This window comes from Mugil cephalus, chromosome 22 (genome assembly GCF_022458985.1).
Source record: "Mugil cephalus isolate CIBA_MC_2020 chromosome 22, CIBA_Mcephalus_1.1, whole genome shotgun sequence".
Taxonomy (NCBI): Eukaryota; Metazoa; Chordata; class Actinopteri; order Mugiliformes; family Mugilidae; genus Mugil; species Mugil cephalus.
In genome coordinates this window covers 9,680,116-9,698,036 of record NC_061791.1, presented here as the reverse complement: position 1 = coordinate 9,698,036, position 17,921 = coordinate 9,680,116, and the positions used below count along the sequence as shown (strand labels likewise).

The 17,921-nt window shown below is 41.1% G+C and overlaps 3 protein-coding genes across 3 annotated transcripts; all 3 read left to right on the top strand.

The window, feature by feature from the left end:
* The first annotated feature begins 73 nt into the window (after positions 1-73).
* pwp1 (PWP1 homolog, endonuclein) lies at positions 74-5,339 on the top strand. The gene is made up of 14 exons (XM_047575899.1): positions 74-241; positions 577-635; positions 766-926; positions 1,059-1,144; positions 1,274-1,370; positions 1,564-1,805; positions 1,903-1,973; positions 2,064-2,160; positions 2,250-2,311; positions 2,396-2,507; positions 3,637-3,727; positions 4,171-4,292; positions 4,401-4,506; positions 4,609-5,339. The coding sequence occupies exons 1-14, from the start codon at positions 176-178 to the stop codon at positions 4,701-4,703; spliced, it is 1,467 nt and encodes a 488-aa protein (XP_047431855.1). The 5' UTR covers positions 74-175; the 3' UTR covers positions 4,704-5,339.
* Positions 5,340-5,549: 210 nt separating this feature from the next.
* Positions 5,550-7,723, top strand: mrpl42 (mitochondrial ribosomal protein L42). Its single transcript, XM_047575901.1, has 5 exons — positions 5,550-5,694; positions 6,117-6,165; positions 6,850-6,934; positions 7,241-7,404; positions 7,612-7,723. The coding sequence occupies exons 1-5, from the start codon at positions 5,616-5,618 to the stop codon at positions 7,655-7,657; spliced, it is 423 nt and encodes a 140-aa protein (XP_047431857.1). The 5' UTR covers positions 5,550-5,615; the 3' UTR covers positions 7,658-7,723.
* A 743-nt stretch (positions 7,724-8,466) lies between these two features.
* Positions 8,467-14,089, top strand: ube2nb (ubiquitin-conjugating enzyme E2Nb). Its single transcript, XM_047575153.1, has 4 exons — positions 8,467-8,606; positions 10,172-10,418; positions 11,428-11,568; positions 12,417-14,089. The coding sequence occupies exons 1-4, from the start codon at positions 8,577-8,579 to the stop codon at positions 12,458-12,460; spliced, it is 462 nt and encodes a 153-aa protein (XP_047431109.1). The 5' UTR covers positions 8,467-8,576; the 3' UTR covers positions 12,461-14,089.
* Positions 14,090-17,921: the final 3,832 nt, after the last annotated feature.

Below are 17,921 nucleotides of genomic sequence, written 5' to 3'. Positions count from 1 at the left end.
CATGCGGCTACTATATTTTTGAACAGGCAGTTTTCAACACTCTGATGACGACATCTACATGCGACTAAGGTCCGTTCTGACTCACATGTAACTCACAGTGCATGCCTGACGTAAAGCAGCTGGAAAAGTCACTGAACTTTTGTTTATTACATTCTACTTTATCGATAAGGTCACAATGAGCTCCCAAATTACTTGTGTCGGGTGGGTAAAACGAGGCGTTGCCAAGGAAACCCCGGACAAAGTGAGTATTGTATTGGACCGGCTAGCTTACGTTAGCCGACCTGCGGCTAATCTGTCAACATGGCAGTTCCGACCCTTTAACAGCTATTTACGATGCCTTTAGTCATACTGTTGTATACTTACTATCATATAGCACTCATTATGAAGACACAGCGCGAGGACGATGGGAAATTATATCGTAATTGTGATTTAACGCACGATACCAGTGTCGAAAAGTGTTTTTTTTTTTTTTTAACCCATGCCGCCCCCTTGATGACATGCCTCCCATCGTACCACCACATGTCACTAATATGCCATGCCACCTTTTCAGACTAATTTTCCTTCATTTAACTCTAGGTTGAGTTGAGTCAAGAGGAGCTACAGCGCATCATTGCAGAGACCAAAGAAGAGTTGGGGTATGGCAGCATAAAACACAAAGTCACGTGCTGTTTCTTGTTGGGACTTTAATACCAAACGTGTAAATGGTTTCTCACAAGTAATAAGAGTGTTTTATGTGATGTATTTTTTCATGTTCAATTGAAACAGGGAGCTGGCAGCTGAGGAAGAAGAAGAGGAGGATGAGGGTTTACCTCCTGACGAAAGTCCCGTTGACGTTTCGGTTCCAAAAGGTGGGAATGATGGTGGGAATGAGGAAGACGATGAGCTAGCGGAGTATGGACTGGATAAATACGACGAAGAGGACGAAGGTGAGGGGATGGGTGGTATTTATTTACAATGTGTTCATTGTGTTTCACGATGACATGCCTTCAACAGGCCACAGCAGGTCCCTAGAGCTGTACATCATGTCTTGATTCTTCTTTTTTCTGGCTCTAATTTAGCAACGGCTAATCTTGGTGATAGTCTGGCTGGGCTCACGGTGTTCAGCTCTAATGAGGAGGATCCTTACATCACCATCAAAGACACAGTGAGTCCTCTCAAAGATTAGACGCATATATTTTGTGCAAGTTAAACCGCAAATCGCCAGACCACTATTTGCTTCTCAGTGCAACTGTAACTAGGAAAACGTTCTCGTTGCTTGTTTCTTCCCCTTTAGGATCAGTATGAGCGAGAAGACTTCCAGATCAAGCCCAGTGACAACCTCATCCTGGCAGGCAAAGCAGATAAGGACTGCTGCAATCTGGACATCTATGGTGAATGTCTTCATAACTCTGTCTTATGAACCAGTTTTGGTTCCTTATCCGCTACCATGAAGCACACCACTAAGAATTTAGAAAAAAATTTTTGGATTCTGCGTCAATTATCAAAAATTATCAAAAAAATAATCCAGTCCTGAAACCGGTCAAACCGGTGCCCTCACACTCAGATCCGTTTCTCATTTTACAGTCTACAACACTGACGAGGACTCTCTGTACGTCCATCATGACATCCTGCTGCCGGCGTACCCCCTGTGCGTGGAGTGGCTGAACTTCGACCCCAGCCCCGGAGAAGGCGCGGCTAACTACGCCGCCGTGGGCAACATGACTCCTCAGATCGACGTGTGGGATCTGGACGTAGTCGACTGTTTGGAGCCCGTCTTCTCTCTGGGGAGCAAAAAAGCCGCCAAGAAGAAAAAGAAGAGCAAGAAGGTACGAGACTTATCTCATAATACAGGCCTGGTAAATTTAAGACTGCGACTCAACTTTTTGCCACCAACACTTGACTCAAATTTTCTGTTGATATCAGGCGGCAGCAGCAGAACCTGTCGAGGGACACACTGATGCAGTGCTGGATTTATCCTGGAACAAGCTGGTCAGGTCAGTATTCTGAGGCCAGAGAGGCTTGTTTTTAACTCAAGACAAGATGAAACTCTTTCTCTAATTACTTAATCAAATACTCTTCCCCAGGAATGTGTTGGCCAGTGGCTCTGCAGATGAAAGCGTTATCTTGTGGGATTTGTCTCAAGGCAAACCAGCCACAACCCTGCGCAGGCACACTGACAAGGTACGCCCTGAGGAATAAAATCTAATCCCCAGTTTATACTGGGTGTCACGTCAACGCGCTCCTGTAAAAGAAAATCCTTTGTCTTTCAGGTCCAGACGTTAAAATTCCACCCGTTTGAAGCGCAGACCTTGTTATCGGGATCCTACGACAAGTATGTGTCATCAGGTTTCCAGTGCAGGACACGGTGTGACAGAGTTTTTCCATTAACGCTGGAATTCATCGCTTTTGTTTTCAGGACAGCTGTCCTTTACGACTGCCGCAGTCCAGACACCAGCTACCGGACCTGGAGGTTCAGCGGCCAAGTGGAGCGTCTGGTGTGGAACCACTTTTCTCCCTGCAACTTCCTGGTAAGTAAAAACAACTTCCTGCTGGATTTTTTTTTTTTTTTTTTTTTTGGATCAGTAGTTTCACCCGTACCCATCTGATGTAAGAATTTAGAATTGGATCCCAAACATCTGAAACTCAGTGTTAACATGTCGTTTCGCTGCTTGAAAGTGGAAGACATGACCACTGATCTTCCATAACATTATGACCACCTCCTCAATATTGCCATCAATTTGAGATTTAAACCATCCTGCTCCACGGCCGAGGACTCCTCTAGACCTTTGAAGGGGTTCTGTGGAGTCTGTAATGTTAGTCATCAGACAAGACACCTTCTTCCATTCCTCCACGGTGCGGTTCTGATGCTCATGTGTCCATTGTAGAAGCATTAACACTGGACAGGGCTCAGTTTTGTTATCACATTTCAGCTACTGTATCTCATCTGTTGGATAGCACCACACAGGGCTCCTCTCAAAGCATCAGTGAGCACCCCCCCACCTGGACCTGGCCAGGCACCCCCTGCCCCCCCGCCCCATAGCAATGACACTCCTTGATGGCAGCAGCCACCCCCAGCAGGATGCAGCCTGACACAGATACACACACACAAAAACATTTTAGATAAAACTAAAAAAAAAAACATGACAAACAGCACAAGGCCTTGTTGACCTGGCCTCCAAACTGGGATGCGGTGGAACAAGACTGATCCACAGAGGCCCCTCCCCTCAACCGGTCGGACCTAAATTTCCCCCCCACTGACAACACCCTGTTACCAGAAACCACAGGACACCCTCAGAAGGCCCATGTCTATTCTCTGATGAGTCACAACTGTTTGGAGGCACAAGGGAGACGTACACAATACTAGGAAGGTGGTCATAATGTTATGCCGAATCAGTGACTCACCGACTAGTGACATAACATCAAGACACCGCTTTGTTTAATTTCTGTTTGTTTTAAAACAGTGATTCATGCCGTTCAGTCTCAAGCTATTGGTTTTCGTGTAGAGGATGAATAATAATTCCTACGGAAGCATTAAATCAAAGCCTCTTGCTGTCACATTCCTTCTTGTAAACGGCAATTATGAATCCAGCTGGTGTGTGTTCAGACTCTTTGTTTCCCCGGCTCAGCGGTTAACTCGACCGTGTGTGTGTGTTTCAGGCCAGCACAGACGATGGTTTCGTCTACTGCCTGGACGCGCGTTCAGACAAACCCGTGTTCACGCTGAGGGCTCACGATGAAGAAGTGTCAGGTCGGTGCATTTCTGTGGGTTTGTCGAGTTCGTCTCCAGTTTTTACAACAGCATGTCACAAAGTTAACACCAGCACTGGCTGGTTCGGCTCTTCTGTGGTGAGACGGCTGGTTGTGATTCACGTCGGAATGATTGCAAGCATTTTACGTCTGTAGGAAACTTGCGGTTAACTTGTTTTCAGTCAGCGTGAAACAGTTTTCCCTCCCAAGGAAAAAAAAAAGAATTGTGTGGCTGCTCTGCTTTCTCTCTTCTACATGTGTTAAAGATTTAATTCATCTGCTCTAAACAAATGCTCACAAAGAACCAACGAACCACTTTAACTTATCTTAATTACTCACTCATCTGTCATTTGGTGGTTACGAGTTTAATCCGTGTGTTTAATGTTGACTTTGGAGTTTTTAAATGCGTAGTGCTGATCTCTAAATGTCTTCCTATTGCTTCAGGTTTGGACCTCAGCAGTCAGATTAAAGGATGCCTGGTCACCTCATCTGCTGACAAACATGTTAAGATCTGGGACATTTTAGGCAACAAACCAAACCTGATACACTCACGTGACATGAAAATGGTAAGAAACTGGATATACGGAAGGATGATTGAGTATTTTACCACATCAGAGTCATGAGACTTTTAGTTCTTTAGGTTGTTAATGAATTACCTTTGCGCTTGTGAACAGGGCGTGCTGTTCTGTGCTTCCTGTTGCCCTGACCTGCCCTTCGTCTATGCCTTTGGGGGACAGAACGATGGCTTGCGTGTTTGGGATATAAGTGACGTTGCAGCAGGTACGGATGATGCTAAACTTCATTTTTTCGATTACCCACTCATGCCGTGTTCTCTGTAAATCGTGTTGTCCCTGACATGTGATGGTAACCGTTTGCTTTCAGTGGCGGAGGTGTTCGGCAAACGTGAACGCTTGGTGCCCAGCGCGGGATCCCAGGCATCCAGCTCTGCAGCCACAGCGGACATGGAAGTGTCCTAGTGATGCTCTGAATGCTTGTAAACACGAACAGACTAATCCAGCGCGGAAACATGTCGCGCTGCCGTGCGCGTGTGGCATCCTCTCACAGTGCAGCAGCGGGTTCAAGCGGAAAAAGGATCGGATTACATGAAGCTGCACTTGCTGCACAGAAAGGTTGGCCAAAGTATTTGCAAACCAAGCCAAAAAGGACCCCAGGAACTTTGTTCAGCTTAACTCCCACCACTAATGACAACTCTGACTCTGAGCATTCAGATGTGTTAAAGTAAAGAAACAATGTTTCCTATAAACATACTAAACAGTATTTCCAGGAATATCTCTTTATTTTTTGGTGGAAGCAGTTAAGATAAAATTAAGATATTTGAATTGATAAATAAGTATATGTTTGAACTGTTTATATCACTATGAAGGCTGTTTCAGTTTGCCTTTCTTTGTACATTACAAATGTAGGATTATTTTCACATGAATTCATACAAGAGACTGATTAACTTGTCATACTTGGCTTTCCTGGTAATAAGCAATGCTTAAAAAAATCTTATTAGGACACTGGGTAAAAACATTAGGCAGTTGTACTTAAAGATAATAATCTCAAAGTACTGTATATTCAATCAATAAATACAGCTTATTAAAATGTGGAAAGTTTGTTTTTGTATTTTCTTGTGCGTCTCAAATGTGTGTACAATCTACAGAAAGCAAATACTGTAAGAGGCCGCGGTGTACAGTTTGAAATGTCAAACCGTTTTAAAAATAACTATATGGTTTGTTCACCATTTGTTCATATTTAATGAGACCACTTGATTTCCTTCCGTCATGTGGTTACATGAAGTGTGGTTTATGTGACGTGGAACTAATGTGGGCGAATCGAGGCACAAACACGGAGCTATTATAGTGACGCACCGCACAAAATATCCAAGCATGGCGTCGGGTCATTTGTGTAAGCTACACAGTCTCCTGACACGACTGTCGTACGGCTCCACATTGCGACATGTTCAGAGTAAGTTGTGTGGCTTTATATATTATTAGTAGGAGGTAATTCTAATTTGTCTGAATTTAACGGTTAAATTTAACGTTAAAACAAAGATGGCGGCTCTTAGCGTTAGCTTGCTTGAGCTAACCTTGACAATATGTTCAGTAGGTAAACATTCATTGGGCTAGTATCAATTGTGTTTTATTGTCAACTCCTGTACAATAAATGTGCACAGTTTTATTTAGAGCATAAGGAGAAGCCACTTTTTTTGAAAGGTCAGAAACCGCAGGAACAATTATCTTACAGACTTGTTAGACCCAGACCGGTCTGTTTAAGACCACAAACATCACTCTGATGGTACTCTGCAGTATATTTATTCCTTTTCCAGTGAGTCCATATGTGTCATAATTGATTGGAGTGTAATAACTTATATGTGTGTGTGTTTGCAGCTTGTTTGGTGCCAGTTCGACAGAGGTCCAGTATTGATGGGCCAAACTGGTATGTTATTAAGTAAAATGCACCTTTCGTATGTTTGTTTTATGACAAGTAGTTGTAATTAGTTTTCTTTCATTGCTGTAATTCATAAAAGTATTGTGGTGGGTGAGGAATTGGCGATGATATATTAAAAAGTGGGTGACAACTAAATATGTTCATAAAGAGCTTTGGTGTGTTAGTTAAATAAACATCATGCAGAGGGGGGTAGTGGCAACCCTGAAAGTACAGTATGTCCTTGTTGATTTAGCCACACTTGATTTGGTTGCACCTCAGATTTGGTTTGAGTTCATTGAGATCTGGGGGCAGCAAAACTGACTAAATCTTGCACCCCTTCATCCAATTACACACCGTGGCTGCTCCCTCTTGTTCCCATTACTCACTGCAGTATTTCAAACTGTTGTCTGGAAATGACAAAAATGTATTTCTTCTTTGAAGTGAACTCGTGCTTTGGGAGTAAAATCCTTTTAATGTGAAGATGCGGTTTCTGAACCCATTAGCTACCATATGTCGACGATTTTGCCTTTTACATTTTACATTCATATGCAGAATTATATCTGTTTATAGGAATTACATTAGTAGTAAGTTAGTAGTAGTAGTAGTTATTTTGTTTAGTCATGCATTCTGAAAAATAAAAGTTGCTTTTTAAGGTTGGAACTGGACACTAACTCTCTAATCTCCTGAATTTAGCAATGTGGAAATTGGTGTGACGTCAGATGGGAAAACCATAGTGTGTTACCATCCCGCCATGGACATTCCTTATGAGCTTACGCAGGTAAGATCATCATCAGTGTGTCAGATTTTCTGAGGTTGTATAATGACTTCACATAAAAGATCAACCTCTTTTCTAGAAATGTTACAGTTGCGATATATGTTCTGCTAGAAAGACTGTTAATTAACTGGTCCAATTTTAAGTTTAATTGCGTAATTCCACATAATAATAAAAAATAAATAAAATAAAAGCAATATAAATAGTACTCAAGTGATGGAAATTGCTGCAGGATTGCTCAAAAATATTGTATATTTATCAAATGGAGAAATGTGCTGGGTGTAACCTATTAATGTTGGTATATCTTTGTAGCCTATTGAACGACCAGACCCCCTGACCAACACAGTTGAGACGCATGATCAGGTTTTAAAGGCCCACCTCAGCAACGATGTGCTGAAGGAAGAAAAGGGGCCCACTATAGAGGAGCTGAGCAAGATGTTTTTCACCACAAAACACCGCTTTTATCCAGTGGGACTGTAAGTACACAGATATCATATATCGAGTTAGGCCTTCGGTGCCACTGTTTGACTGACTGAGTACCGGATGAAATTTAGCTCTGATAATAACACTCTTTGGCGTTTATGGTTAGATAATTCTGAATAAGTATAAAAGAGCTGAAAGAAAATGTCATAGTTTCTATGTTGTCATTAATCAATAATAATTGTCTGTTTCACTGTTCACAGGTATCGCAGGAAGCGCATAAATAAGAACCCCGCTAAGGATCGATAGTTTAAAAACTGCAAATGATAATTGTTTTGTTGTCACAATCCCGTAAAATAAACTGTTAAACATTCATTTGGTCGTCTCGAGTTTTTGCTGCTGCAGTGAAACCATTATTGCGTTTTAAATGTATTCAAGACTTTTGTGTTTGGTGTCTGGTTTTGGTTCATTTATAATCTTCATGCAAGTGAAATAAAACATGCTTTCGGGAGAGAGCAACTAATAATTGTCAGCTCGCAACACAAGGTAAATGCAGCTTTCATAACCGATTGAGTAGTAGTTACAAAGTTAATCGTGAAACTAGAGTGAAGGTAAACTGACGTATCACATTTGAACAAGTAACCATAGGTGCTTCAGTTCTGCTCTACAAGTCATGAAGAATTGAAGCAAAATCATGGAGTCAGTTTGTGATCACACGAAGACTGAAGAAAATGGACAGAAGCAAACATGGCAAGTTTTTCAAGATGTCTTGAACAACCAAAATGTTCAATGAAAATGAAAAACGTCTCAAGGACTAACACCGTTTCAGTGGTTACGTTCAGTTGCACTAAACATTTTTTTATGTACTGTAGATCTTCATTTTATATTTTAATTTGTACATTGTAGATAATGGCTATAAAACTAAATTTTCCTGCATTGTCATTTTGTTTATCAAAAAGTTCTCATTTCCTGTTTCACATCGCATTCCGTAATTTAAAAAATATAACTAGTGTTTTTGAGAAAGATATTTTGAAAAGATAACCGAAAATAAAAATCGTATCAGTATTTATATTTATTTTATCGGTAGTTTTTTGGAACGCCTGCGTACGTCCGTACGTCATCCGAAGCCACCGGAAGTGTGAGTTATCTGTCCCCGCCCCGGGAGCTCAGTCAATCCAACCTGAAGAGAAGGCGAGTCCACGGCTAAAAATATAATAGCTAACACAAGATGGCCGGTTTGCCTCGTAGGATTATAAAGGTACACCCGACACAGAACACTGTTTGTATATTTTAACGACCCCATGTGTTGGTATTTTAGAGATTACTTCGTGAAAATATGGACGCACAGTTACTACCCTGTCGCATGTAGCTTGAGTGGCTAGCGCAGTTAGCGGCTAGCGAGCTAGTTGTCGAGCTAGCTCCGTGTCTGCAAGTGTTTTGTTTGCCACTTCCGTTTACTCCCTTCTGCTCTGCCTTCTCTGGAATTTCGTACAAGTAGATGCGTTGTCTTACATAATTATTAGTTTTCGGGGTGCTATGCTTTTTCTATTTTCTAGTACGAATCAACAAATTATAATAATTTCTCCCAGTCGCCATATGAATGGATTCGCTAAGTAGGCTAGGCTAGCCGCTTTAGCTTTGCTGATTCGTACACATGTCTGGCGCTGATGTGAACCGCTGTCCTTGTGTTTTTTTTTTAGACGTATAAACGCCCAAAGTAAAGCGAATATGTCAGTAAAGCTTCTTATATGTAAAACGAAAGTAAAAAATACGCCGGAGTTTTGAGGCCCTTTGCGCTGCGGTCTCCTCCCTCAGCCTCACCGCAGTGTCTCTGGGCCCGGCCCGGTAGTGGGCGCGATCAGGCTTTTCCGCCACATCGAGAAGCCTTTTTCTCGGCTTCGGCAGGTTTTCACAGCCGCTAACACAACGTCACAAAGTCAAATCACGACCAAGCTTCTGTTATCTAACCGTATATCGTATCTCTGCCTTCGCTACGAATGTATATTCTTGAATAAACCAAGTATCTTTCCCGTTGATTGCAGATGTTTCGGTGCACCTGCTTGATATAAATCGCAGATATATATATTTATGTAAAATCTTCCGCTTCCTCATTTGGATTTCCATTTTCGATTGCACCATAGTGTCGCACAGTATTGCCGGGTTGCATTTTAGGTTATTTTTTCAAGCGTATTAATCATCGTACGATTTTTATTTATTTTTTTGTACGGAGCAAATAAACAGCACTAATTTGATAAATATGATTTTAATAAAATTGAGCTTTAATTAGATTCGACACATTTTAAGGAAGTAGGGGATTGACAGTCTGCAGCTGATTCTTTTTTTATTTTTGACAAAAGAATCACTTTTGATTGATTGTCACTGGGAAGTTATGATGAATATTTTTAACTATTTTCTCAAATAATGAGGTGTTATTCAGCTAAGCAGAATTCTACTAATAGTTTCAATTAAAAATAGCATTGAGGACTACTGTTGAAGTCAGTGCACAATATGTACTTTGTGCGTGTAAAAAAAGTAAGAAGTATATGTGAGCGTGCTCCAGCCCGCAGCCACCCTTTAGTTTCTGTATTAAACAATAGCTCGAGGAATGTTGTCTTGTCTGTATGTGGGTGAGCTTAAAAGTGTACGTGTGACTAACCCGACCGAAACGCTACGATCTCGTCCATTGTGTTCTTGAAAGTCTGTTGTCTGCTGACGCCCTCAAGGTTCTTCCTAGGGCCCTGTTTTTTTTTTGTTTTTTTTTTAAATTTGTATTAAAAATGTCAACAACAGCCTTATGTGTTTTCTCCCTCTGACCACACTCAGGAGACACAGCGGTTGATGGCAGAGCCCGTTCCAGGGATCACGGCTACGCCTGACGAAGGGAACGCACGCTACTTCCATGTGGTCATCGCGGGGCCTCAAGACTCTCCTTTTGAAGGAGGCACATTTAAACTTGAACTATTTCTTCCAGAAGAGTATCCCATGGCAGCTCCCAAAGTGCGATTCATGACCAAAATCTATCACCCCAATGTCGACAAACTGGGAAGAATATGTTTAGACATTTTGAAAGGTAAGAAAACTCATTTGCATTGTGTTTGTTGTGTTTTGCCTGGTAGGTCCGCGCGGAACAGCACTGACCGCATTCTGCAGGGCTTTAAAGCATTTGTGTTTTCCTCGTAAAAGCAAGGAATGTCAAACAGATCATGCTACAGGAAATGACAAAATGTCCACTGTTATGACAATAAACTCTAGATATTTATGCTAATGTACCTATTGTATCATGGTGGCATATATCGGGTGTTTTGCCTTTAGTGCCCACAAACAAATCTTATTTTCCTCATCGTTGTGATATGAACATACAGACCTGGATACACGGTCTTTTGCGCTATTCTTCCAAAGATTGCACCTGCAAACTGTCGGATACCTCCAGATTAATTAGTGGTTCGGCTGAGGAAGGAGGAAAAAGTCATGAAAATTTGGCCCCTGCGATGCTGAATAATGCTAATACACGCAGCGAGTTTTACTCCTGTCGTGTCGGCCTAATTGGTATCCCGTTGGAGTGTAGCCTGGTAGCATTTTAGCCAGTGATTTTTCTCTCTCCAGCAACTCCCCAGTATTTATATCTGCACCAAACAGTACATTGTCTGATACTATAATCCAGGCCTGCAAGTAGTAAGCACCATACTTATTGAAGGCTGTCTAGGTTATAAATTATGTAAATATGAGCCAGTGAACCAAAACAGTGATCATAGAATGTAGAGCCATTTGGTTTATTGTTAAATAGTACAGTTTGATTAGAAAGTCAGACAGGAGATAGAAAAACAATGTTCTCCCTGATGACTCTGATTTTTACATTAGGCTGTTATAATCTCAATTAACGCACTTAAGTAATGTCTTAATACAGAGTAACGCACTAAACCGTGATTTGCTGGCTCTGTTTTGTTTTCTATTAATTAAAGAAAAAGTGGATCTCACAGATGTTTCTTCTCTGCATTGTTGTCGTCACGTTTCCCATATTTAACGTCTACACTGTCGTTTCTCTTCCTCCGTCTTTTTTCTCTGATCGTCCCATCTCACAGACAAGTGGTCTCCAGCCCTGCAGATCCGTACAGTGTTGCTATCTATCCAGGCGTTATTAAGTGCTCCCAATCCAGACGACCCCCTGGCAAACGACGTCGCAGAGCAGTGGAAGAAAAACGAAAGCCATGCCATCGAGACAGGTGAGCCGCCGATCCTCGTTAAAGCGCTCGGGATGGCCCGTGATGAATTATTCCGCCGCAGGTGGTCACGCACGTTTCCAGACGGAGAGGCGTTCTAACAGATGGCGGCAAACGTTAGCGCAGCTGCAGACCCGTGAATTACCGCCCACAATGTATTTATTATATGAAATGACCCAGAGGTCTGGTGCCTTTTTCTCAGATGTGGTTTTCCTGTGTGGCGAGTAAAAAAAAACAAAAAAACAACAAATCGTAACTTTGGTGGATGCTCTGGGGGAAAAAAAGACACTGAAATAGTTGCATCAGCATTTTCTGTTCTTTTAAAAAAGTTGTTCCTCCTTCACGTTGTTTATAACAAGCAAACATTTGGTTTGGGGGTTTCTCTGGCAGCTCTTATAAAAATGATGATGCAAACCAAGACATCATTTAAATTTCGCTTCCTTGTAGTTTGAACATCAGAGATAGGGTGCATTCAAGAGTTTTTAAAGGTCTGATAATCTGTGGTCAGCAAAATGAGTTAATTCCTTTGACTGATAATAATATCTGACCTTCTAAAAGCAGCAAACCCTCAGAAAAAGTGTTGCAGGAACAAGCGTTAAGACACCACTTGTTCAAGCTTAAACCTAAATCGTTTTCACACTTGCAGATTTGTGTGTGAGTGAACCAAAACAATCATTTTGCACATGTAAACTCAAGCAACTAAAGACGAAATGATCAGCGGAATAATACTGACATTATCCAGCATATTGTTCAATAATAAGGATAAATTTTAAAGAACATCGTTTTATTTTTTTCCTTTACTCTGCGCGCGGCCTTCACATACAAATATTTTATCTTTGTGTCTCCTCCAGCCCGAACATGGACCAGGCTCTACGCGGGCAACACTGAAGTATAGAAGAAACGAGACGAGGCGCCTGAATGTGATCTACAAAAATGTACTCCTATTCTGTCAACATTTGAATTTAACGGACACAAAAAAAAAGAGAAAAAAAGAAAAAAAGATTATAAGTCCAAAATCTATTTGAAAGAAATGACGAGATTTACTGCTGCAAACCTCTGGGTGACTTATTTTCCTCTCTAAGACGCGTTAAATGTGTGTTAGCCTTTTTTGTTTTTCCTGTGTTGCTATTTAAATGCATGGACAGAGAATGACACCCTCCCCACTACAGTCTTAAAACCAATCACATGCAATATGTCGTCCCGAACTGGGCGCATACTGGTACGTTTGCAAAATATACATGCATTAAAGCTGTCCTTCTTTTAACACGTGCATCATTTGTCAGCACATCTGTATGTCTTTTTGTGTTATTTCAGCACATAGAGAGTGTACAGCTGTCTCCACTTCGTAGTAAGCAGACCAAAAAAAAAATAAAAAATCTGAATGGCGAGCTTTCCCCACTTCACGTCCAACCACGAGGTTAGTTCGAGTTCCACTCCGGTGAGTCTGTGCTTTATAGCACTTCACAACACTGAGCATTTAGTAGGATGTGCAGCTCGGCATCGTCCCAGGAGCACACGGAGGGGCACTTGATACTAAACACAGTGTGTTCATTGCACAGAAAAACTGATCCTAAGGCACGGAAATTTTAGGCATTGAAATATAACCCCAAGAAAACTAACTATGACCGCACCTTTTTATTTATAGCCAACGTTTTTACTGTAAAATACATTTTCAAGCTGACAAATTTGCCGGTAACAGCATTTAAAAAGCATTTAACCGATTATTAGTGTAAATTTGTGGTTGCAGCAGATGTAATCTTGCCTTTATTATCATTATTTGCATCTTAACTTTGCTCTTAGGTTGATTTAAAAAAAAAAAATAGAATTATGTTTAAAATAATCCACAATCTGCTAATTTAACGTGTTCATAGTCGGAAAGTTAGAATGAAATCTAATCCCGGGTGTTATGCTTTTCTCAGCTATCAGTCTCCAGCCCCCCGGGGTTGACCGTTTGGGGAGGGTGAGTCGAGTACTTCCTCATGCTTAAAAAAAAAATAAAAATAAGTCATTCGCAGCACATTGAGAAAGGTAGAGCGACGCAGAACTCTTTGTGTCCGCGTGTGGTAGGAGATTAAAATGTGTTGTAAATGACGTCATTTTTTCTTTCTTTTTAAGAGTGTAGGAAGTTTTTATTTTCCTCTTCTTTTTTTTTTTTTTTTAAACTGTCTGTCCATGCTATATATGTTGCCTGGTGTCTATTTTATTTCCAGTGTTACTTCATTAAAAAAAAAAAAGGCATAACCAAACTGATTTCAGGACGGTTTCAAACTAGTCGTCATCTCGGGTGTTTGTGGCATTGAGCAGTTTTTTTGTTTTCTGTTGTTTTATTTTTTGTTTTGTTTTGTCTTTTTTAAGGGTTTCTCAGAGAGTTGTTCTCCCTGCTTTTGCTCTTTCATTTGATGACTGATGTGTGATGATTATTCAAGTGCATTTAATCGAATCCCGAGGGGAAAATTTGGTCGTTGTCGTAGCAGAGGAAAAAAAAAAGAAAAGAAAATGTGACAAATAAAACAAGTTAAAGATATTACCATGCCACTATGGATTTTCTATTGGCTTGAGAAAATTCAACTCAAAGTCACACACATTTAAAGGTTGTAGACTTGTAGAAATCCCTAAATGTTCCTTTGAAAATATACTGTACTGACGGGTTAGCGGGATCAGATCACGACGTTAAAGGCTCGTTGCTTGTAGCTTAGTCCGTTCATATCGCTTCGTCCGAGGGGTTGAAAAAAACGCCACGTCGTAGTAAAACTATTTTCGTTGTCTTCTCTTTCGCTCTCCATGGGATGAATCACAGGTTCGGTGTTGCGTAGATTCGTTTTCTGTCCTCACACCAGAAATATTAACTCTTATCTAACGGCTACATTTACTCAAGTCTAGAAGAAGCGTAGAAGCCGGGTTAATTTATTGTTTTTTTTCCCCCTCTGAGGGACTGGACGGTCAACTGAGAAACAGTCACTGGATTTTTGAAGCGCATAGATCAAAAATATTAAGAGATCAAACTCTGATTAATCAGCCTCCCATGTGTAAAAAAAAAAGAAAGAAAGAAAAAAAGCAGAAAGAAATCAGAAGTTTTGTCGATAATTTCAGTACATTTGCATACATGGCTCTTCAAACACTCTGTAAATAAACTGAGTTGAGTAAGTAAGAGGAGTCTCCTCTGTTTTATGATGTGTGGATGTTGTGTCCAAAGGTGAACGGTTACGGCTTTTAAAGCGGGATAATGGTGCTGTAAAATGCATCCAGGCGAAGCGATTAGCGTTATGACCGGTGGAGTGACTCACACTGATCATCCAGTCTTGAAGGCACCACTTTGTCTGTCTTGTATATTAAGCAACAGGTTAACTTTCGGGAACCTCTTAAAAAGCGAAGCAAAAAGTGTTGCAACAGTGCAATGACCACAGGCTGGCATGATGAGACATAGCTGTGGCCTAAATTAATATAAGAATTAATTCTTGTTCTGATATAAACGTATACAGAGACAGTGCATGTAGTCAGGACGTCCATTCAGACCCCTCGACACTGTTAAAAGCTCCTATTAACACCTAAGCATCAGAACTGGACCATGGATCAATAGAAGATGGCCCCCGGAGTGTGTTACTCATCTGGAGGACATATGTCCCCCAGGATGTCAACTCTCCCCTAATGGCAGCTCTTGTGACGAGAATAGAAAAATACTTTATTCATCCCCTGGGGTGAAATTTAAGTGTCCAGTAGCTTGTACACAAACATACACAGACATCAACATAACGTGCAAAATCAGAAAGAGCAGTGCAAATTGGAGACTGGTAATATATACTCACCGGCCACTTTATTAGGTACACCTTGGTACTAAAAGGTTGGACCCTTTTTTTACCTTCAGAACTGCCTTAATTCTACGTGGCATACTTTCAACAAGGTGTTGGAAACATTCCTCAGGGATTTTGGTCCATATTGACATAAGAGCATCACGCAGTTGCTGCAGATTTGTTGGCTGCACATCTATGATGAGAATCTCCCATTCCACCACATCCCAAAGGTTCCTCTATTGGATTGAGATCTGGTGACTGTGGAGGACATTGGAGTACAGTGAATTCATTGTCATGTTCAAGAAACCAGTTTGAGATGATATGAGCTTTGTGACATGGTGCATTATCCTGCTGGAAGTAGTCGTCAGAAGATGGTCCACTGTGGTCATAAAGGGATGGACATGGTCAGCAACAATGCTCAGGTAGGCTGTGGCATTTAAACCATGCTCAGTTTGTACTAAGGGGCCCAAAGTCTGCTGAGAAAATGTAATAGTTTCTGAAATACTCAGACCAGCCCGTCTGGCTCCAACAACCACATTCAAAGTCACCTAAATCCCCTTTCTTTTTCATTCTGATGCTCAGTTTGAACTTTATGAAGTTGTCTTTATCACCTCTTCATGACTAAATGCATTGAATTGTGGCCATGTGATTGGCTGATTAGCAAGTAATTGAACAGGTGTACCCAACAAAGTGGCAAGTGAGTGAAAAAAGCATGAGTAGTGGTGGTTCCAAACTATGTACAATTAACTGGGCATTTTATATTTTACATAAAGGACCTCCTGAACCTGCAGCGTAGTGGGACATCCTGGAGTGGCAGAGAAGCAGCAACAGTGGGAGGTCATAACGTCCTGCGAGCAACACTGCAAATTTCCCCACTGTCGGATAAATAAAGGCTTATCTTATCTTAATGCCCCCAAAGTGTTGACCTGACCTCCGAATTCCCCAGATCTCAAATCCACCCGCGCAATCTGTGGGATGTGCCGGCCCGAAAAGGTATGATCCCAACAGCTTGCAGGGCTTAAAGGATCTTCTGCTAACGTCCTGTTGCCAGGTACCACAGCACACCTTGAGAGGTTTAGTGGAGTCTATGCTTTCAACGAGGTCACGGGGCAGGTGGTCGTAATGTTATGGTTGATCGTCTTATTTCCATTCAGTTTTGCTTTCATCTCGTATCGCAGATTGGGTTTTTTGTTCAGTCAAGCTTAAGCCAGAGCGAGTACATAAGCACTTGGCGTGGATGAAGCTGTGAACAGTCCTTCAGAAATCTCACACAATGAAACGTTTTATTCTCTGCTGCAGGAGGCAACGACGCTTACGTCCAGCTGAGGGCGACACTGGCTCTTTAAATGTTAGAGATTTAAATCAGTGCACACCTGAAAGGTTATTCCTGTTTTTTTGTTTGTTTGTTTTGTTTTTTTTTTGTGGCTACACCAACACACAGCGGGGAGGTTAATTAAGTTAATCCCTAAATGGACCTTGGAAGTATTCAACATTAAATTATATAATAGTCACTGTATGTGCACGCAGTTGTAGTTATATAAACAGGAAATAATGCACTCAAACCACTCAAGTTCTCTTGGTGAGAAGCTCCACATTTTTTGTCCCCGAAACATCTGTAGATGCAAAACTGTCCTCATTTGAGAAGCTTGGACATGTCACAGGTCCCCTCTGCAGCTTTATTATTGACAAAATATCCCCGATCTTTTCGCCCATTTAACCGGAAAAAAATAAGAAAATCGTTTGTGCTGACGTAGAGGAGCCACGATGATTTTTACTCGCTGCAAAAACGTAGAAATATTGAAAGTCGTCGGTTACAACAAATGGACGATTAGACGGTGATGATGATATCGTCCCGATATGTATCGTCACATCGGAATGAGGCTAAATACATAGCGATGAAATGTTTTATTTGCAAAATAAAACGATCAGCGTCACAAAGTAATGACTTCAAATTCCTGGGTTTCTGCTCCACAAAATGACAATAAAGGCGATTCTATTCTATTCTATTCTATTCTATTCTATTCTATTCTGTCGTTCCATTCTGTCTGTTCTGTTGTATTGTATCTTACGTTTTGTGGCGTTAAGGCATCAACCGTTTCAGAAAAGCTCAAAGAAAGTGTCATTCAAGTTCAACCGAGTTGGTAAAAGTCTTAAATTGCAGAACCACTATTACTGAGGCTTAGAAGAGAGAAGTTCAACCACAGAGTCAAATATATAAATATTAATTAATTAAAATTTCCTGTATACCAAAATAATTCTTCACGGTATAAATTCCTTTTTTTCCTGCTGTTCTCGCCGAGTTCCACACGATGGCGCTGCAATCAAATTTACCTCACAAAAGCCTCAGCATAATGTCTCCCCTGACACTGATAGACAGGTCTACATTAATGTCTCATCACTATCCCGTCCAGTTAAATATCAAAGTAAACACACGTTTCTTGGAAGGAAAACGCATTTCCGTGTTTTTCCGCGTTTCCTCTGCCAGGAGAAACAAAAAAAAAAAAAAAAAAAAAAAGATTTCATAATGTTTTATGATCATGGCTTGTTTTATATGCAACAGTGAGTCAT

Excerpts from the sequence above, each read along its gene's own strand:
- mrpl42 (XM_047575901.1), top strand. The coding sequence starts at position 5,616 with ATGGCGTCGGGTCATTTGTGTAAGCTACACAGTCTCCTGACACGACTG. Across the intron at positions 5,695-6,116 it reads CACATTGCGACATGTTCAGA|CTTGTTTGGTGCCAGTTCGA; the intron begins GTAAGTTGTGTG and ends GTGTGTTTGCAG. Across the intron at positions 6,166-6,849 it reads AGTATTGATGGGCCAAACTG|CAATGTGGAAATTGGTGTGA; the intron begins GTATGTTATTAA and ends TCCTGAATTTAG.
- pwp1 (XM_047575899.1), top strand. The coding sequence starts at position 176 with ATGAGCTCCCAAATTACTTGTGTCGGGTGGGTAAAACGAGGCGTTGCC. Across the intron at positions 2,161-2,249 it reads TGCGCAGGCACACTGACAAG|GTCCAGACGTTAAAATTCCA; the intron begins GTACGCCCTGAG and ends TTTGTCTTTCAG. Across the intron at positions 2,312-2,395 it reads TTATCGGGATCCTACGACAA|GACAGCTGTCCTTTACGACT; the intron begins GTATGTGTCATC and ends TTTTGTTTTCAG.
- ube2nb (XM_047575153.1), top strand. The coding sequence starts at position 8,577 with ATGGCCGGTTTGCCTCGTAGGATTATAAAG. Across the intron at positions 8,607-10,171 it reads TGCCTCGTAGGATTATAAAG|GAGACACAGCGGTTGATGGC; the intron begins GTACACCCGACA and ends GACCACACTCAG. Across the intron at positions 11,569-12,416 it reads AAGCCATGCCATCGAGACAG|CCCGAACATGGACCAGGCTC; the intron begins GTGAGCCGCCGA and ends TGTCTCCTCCAG.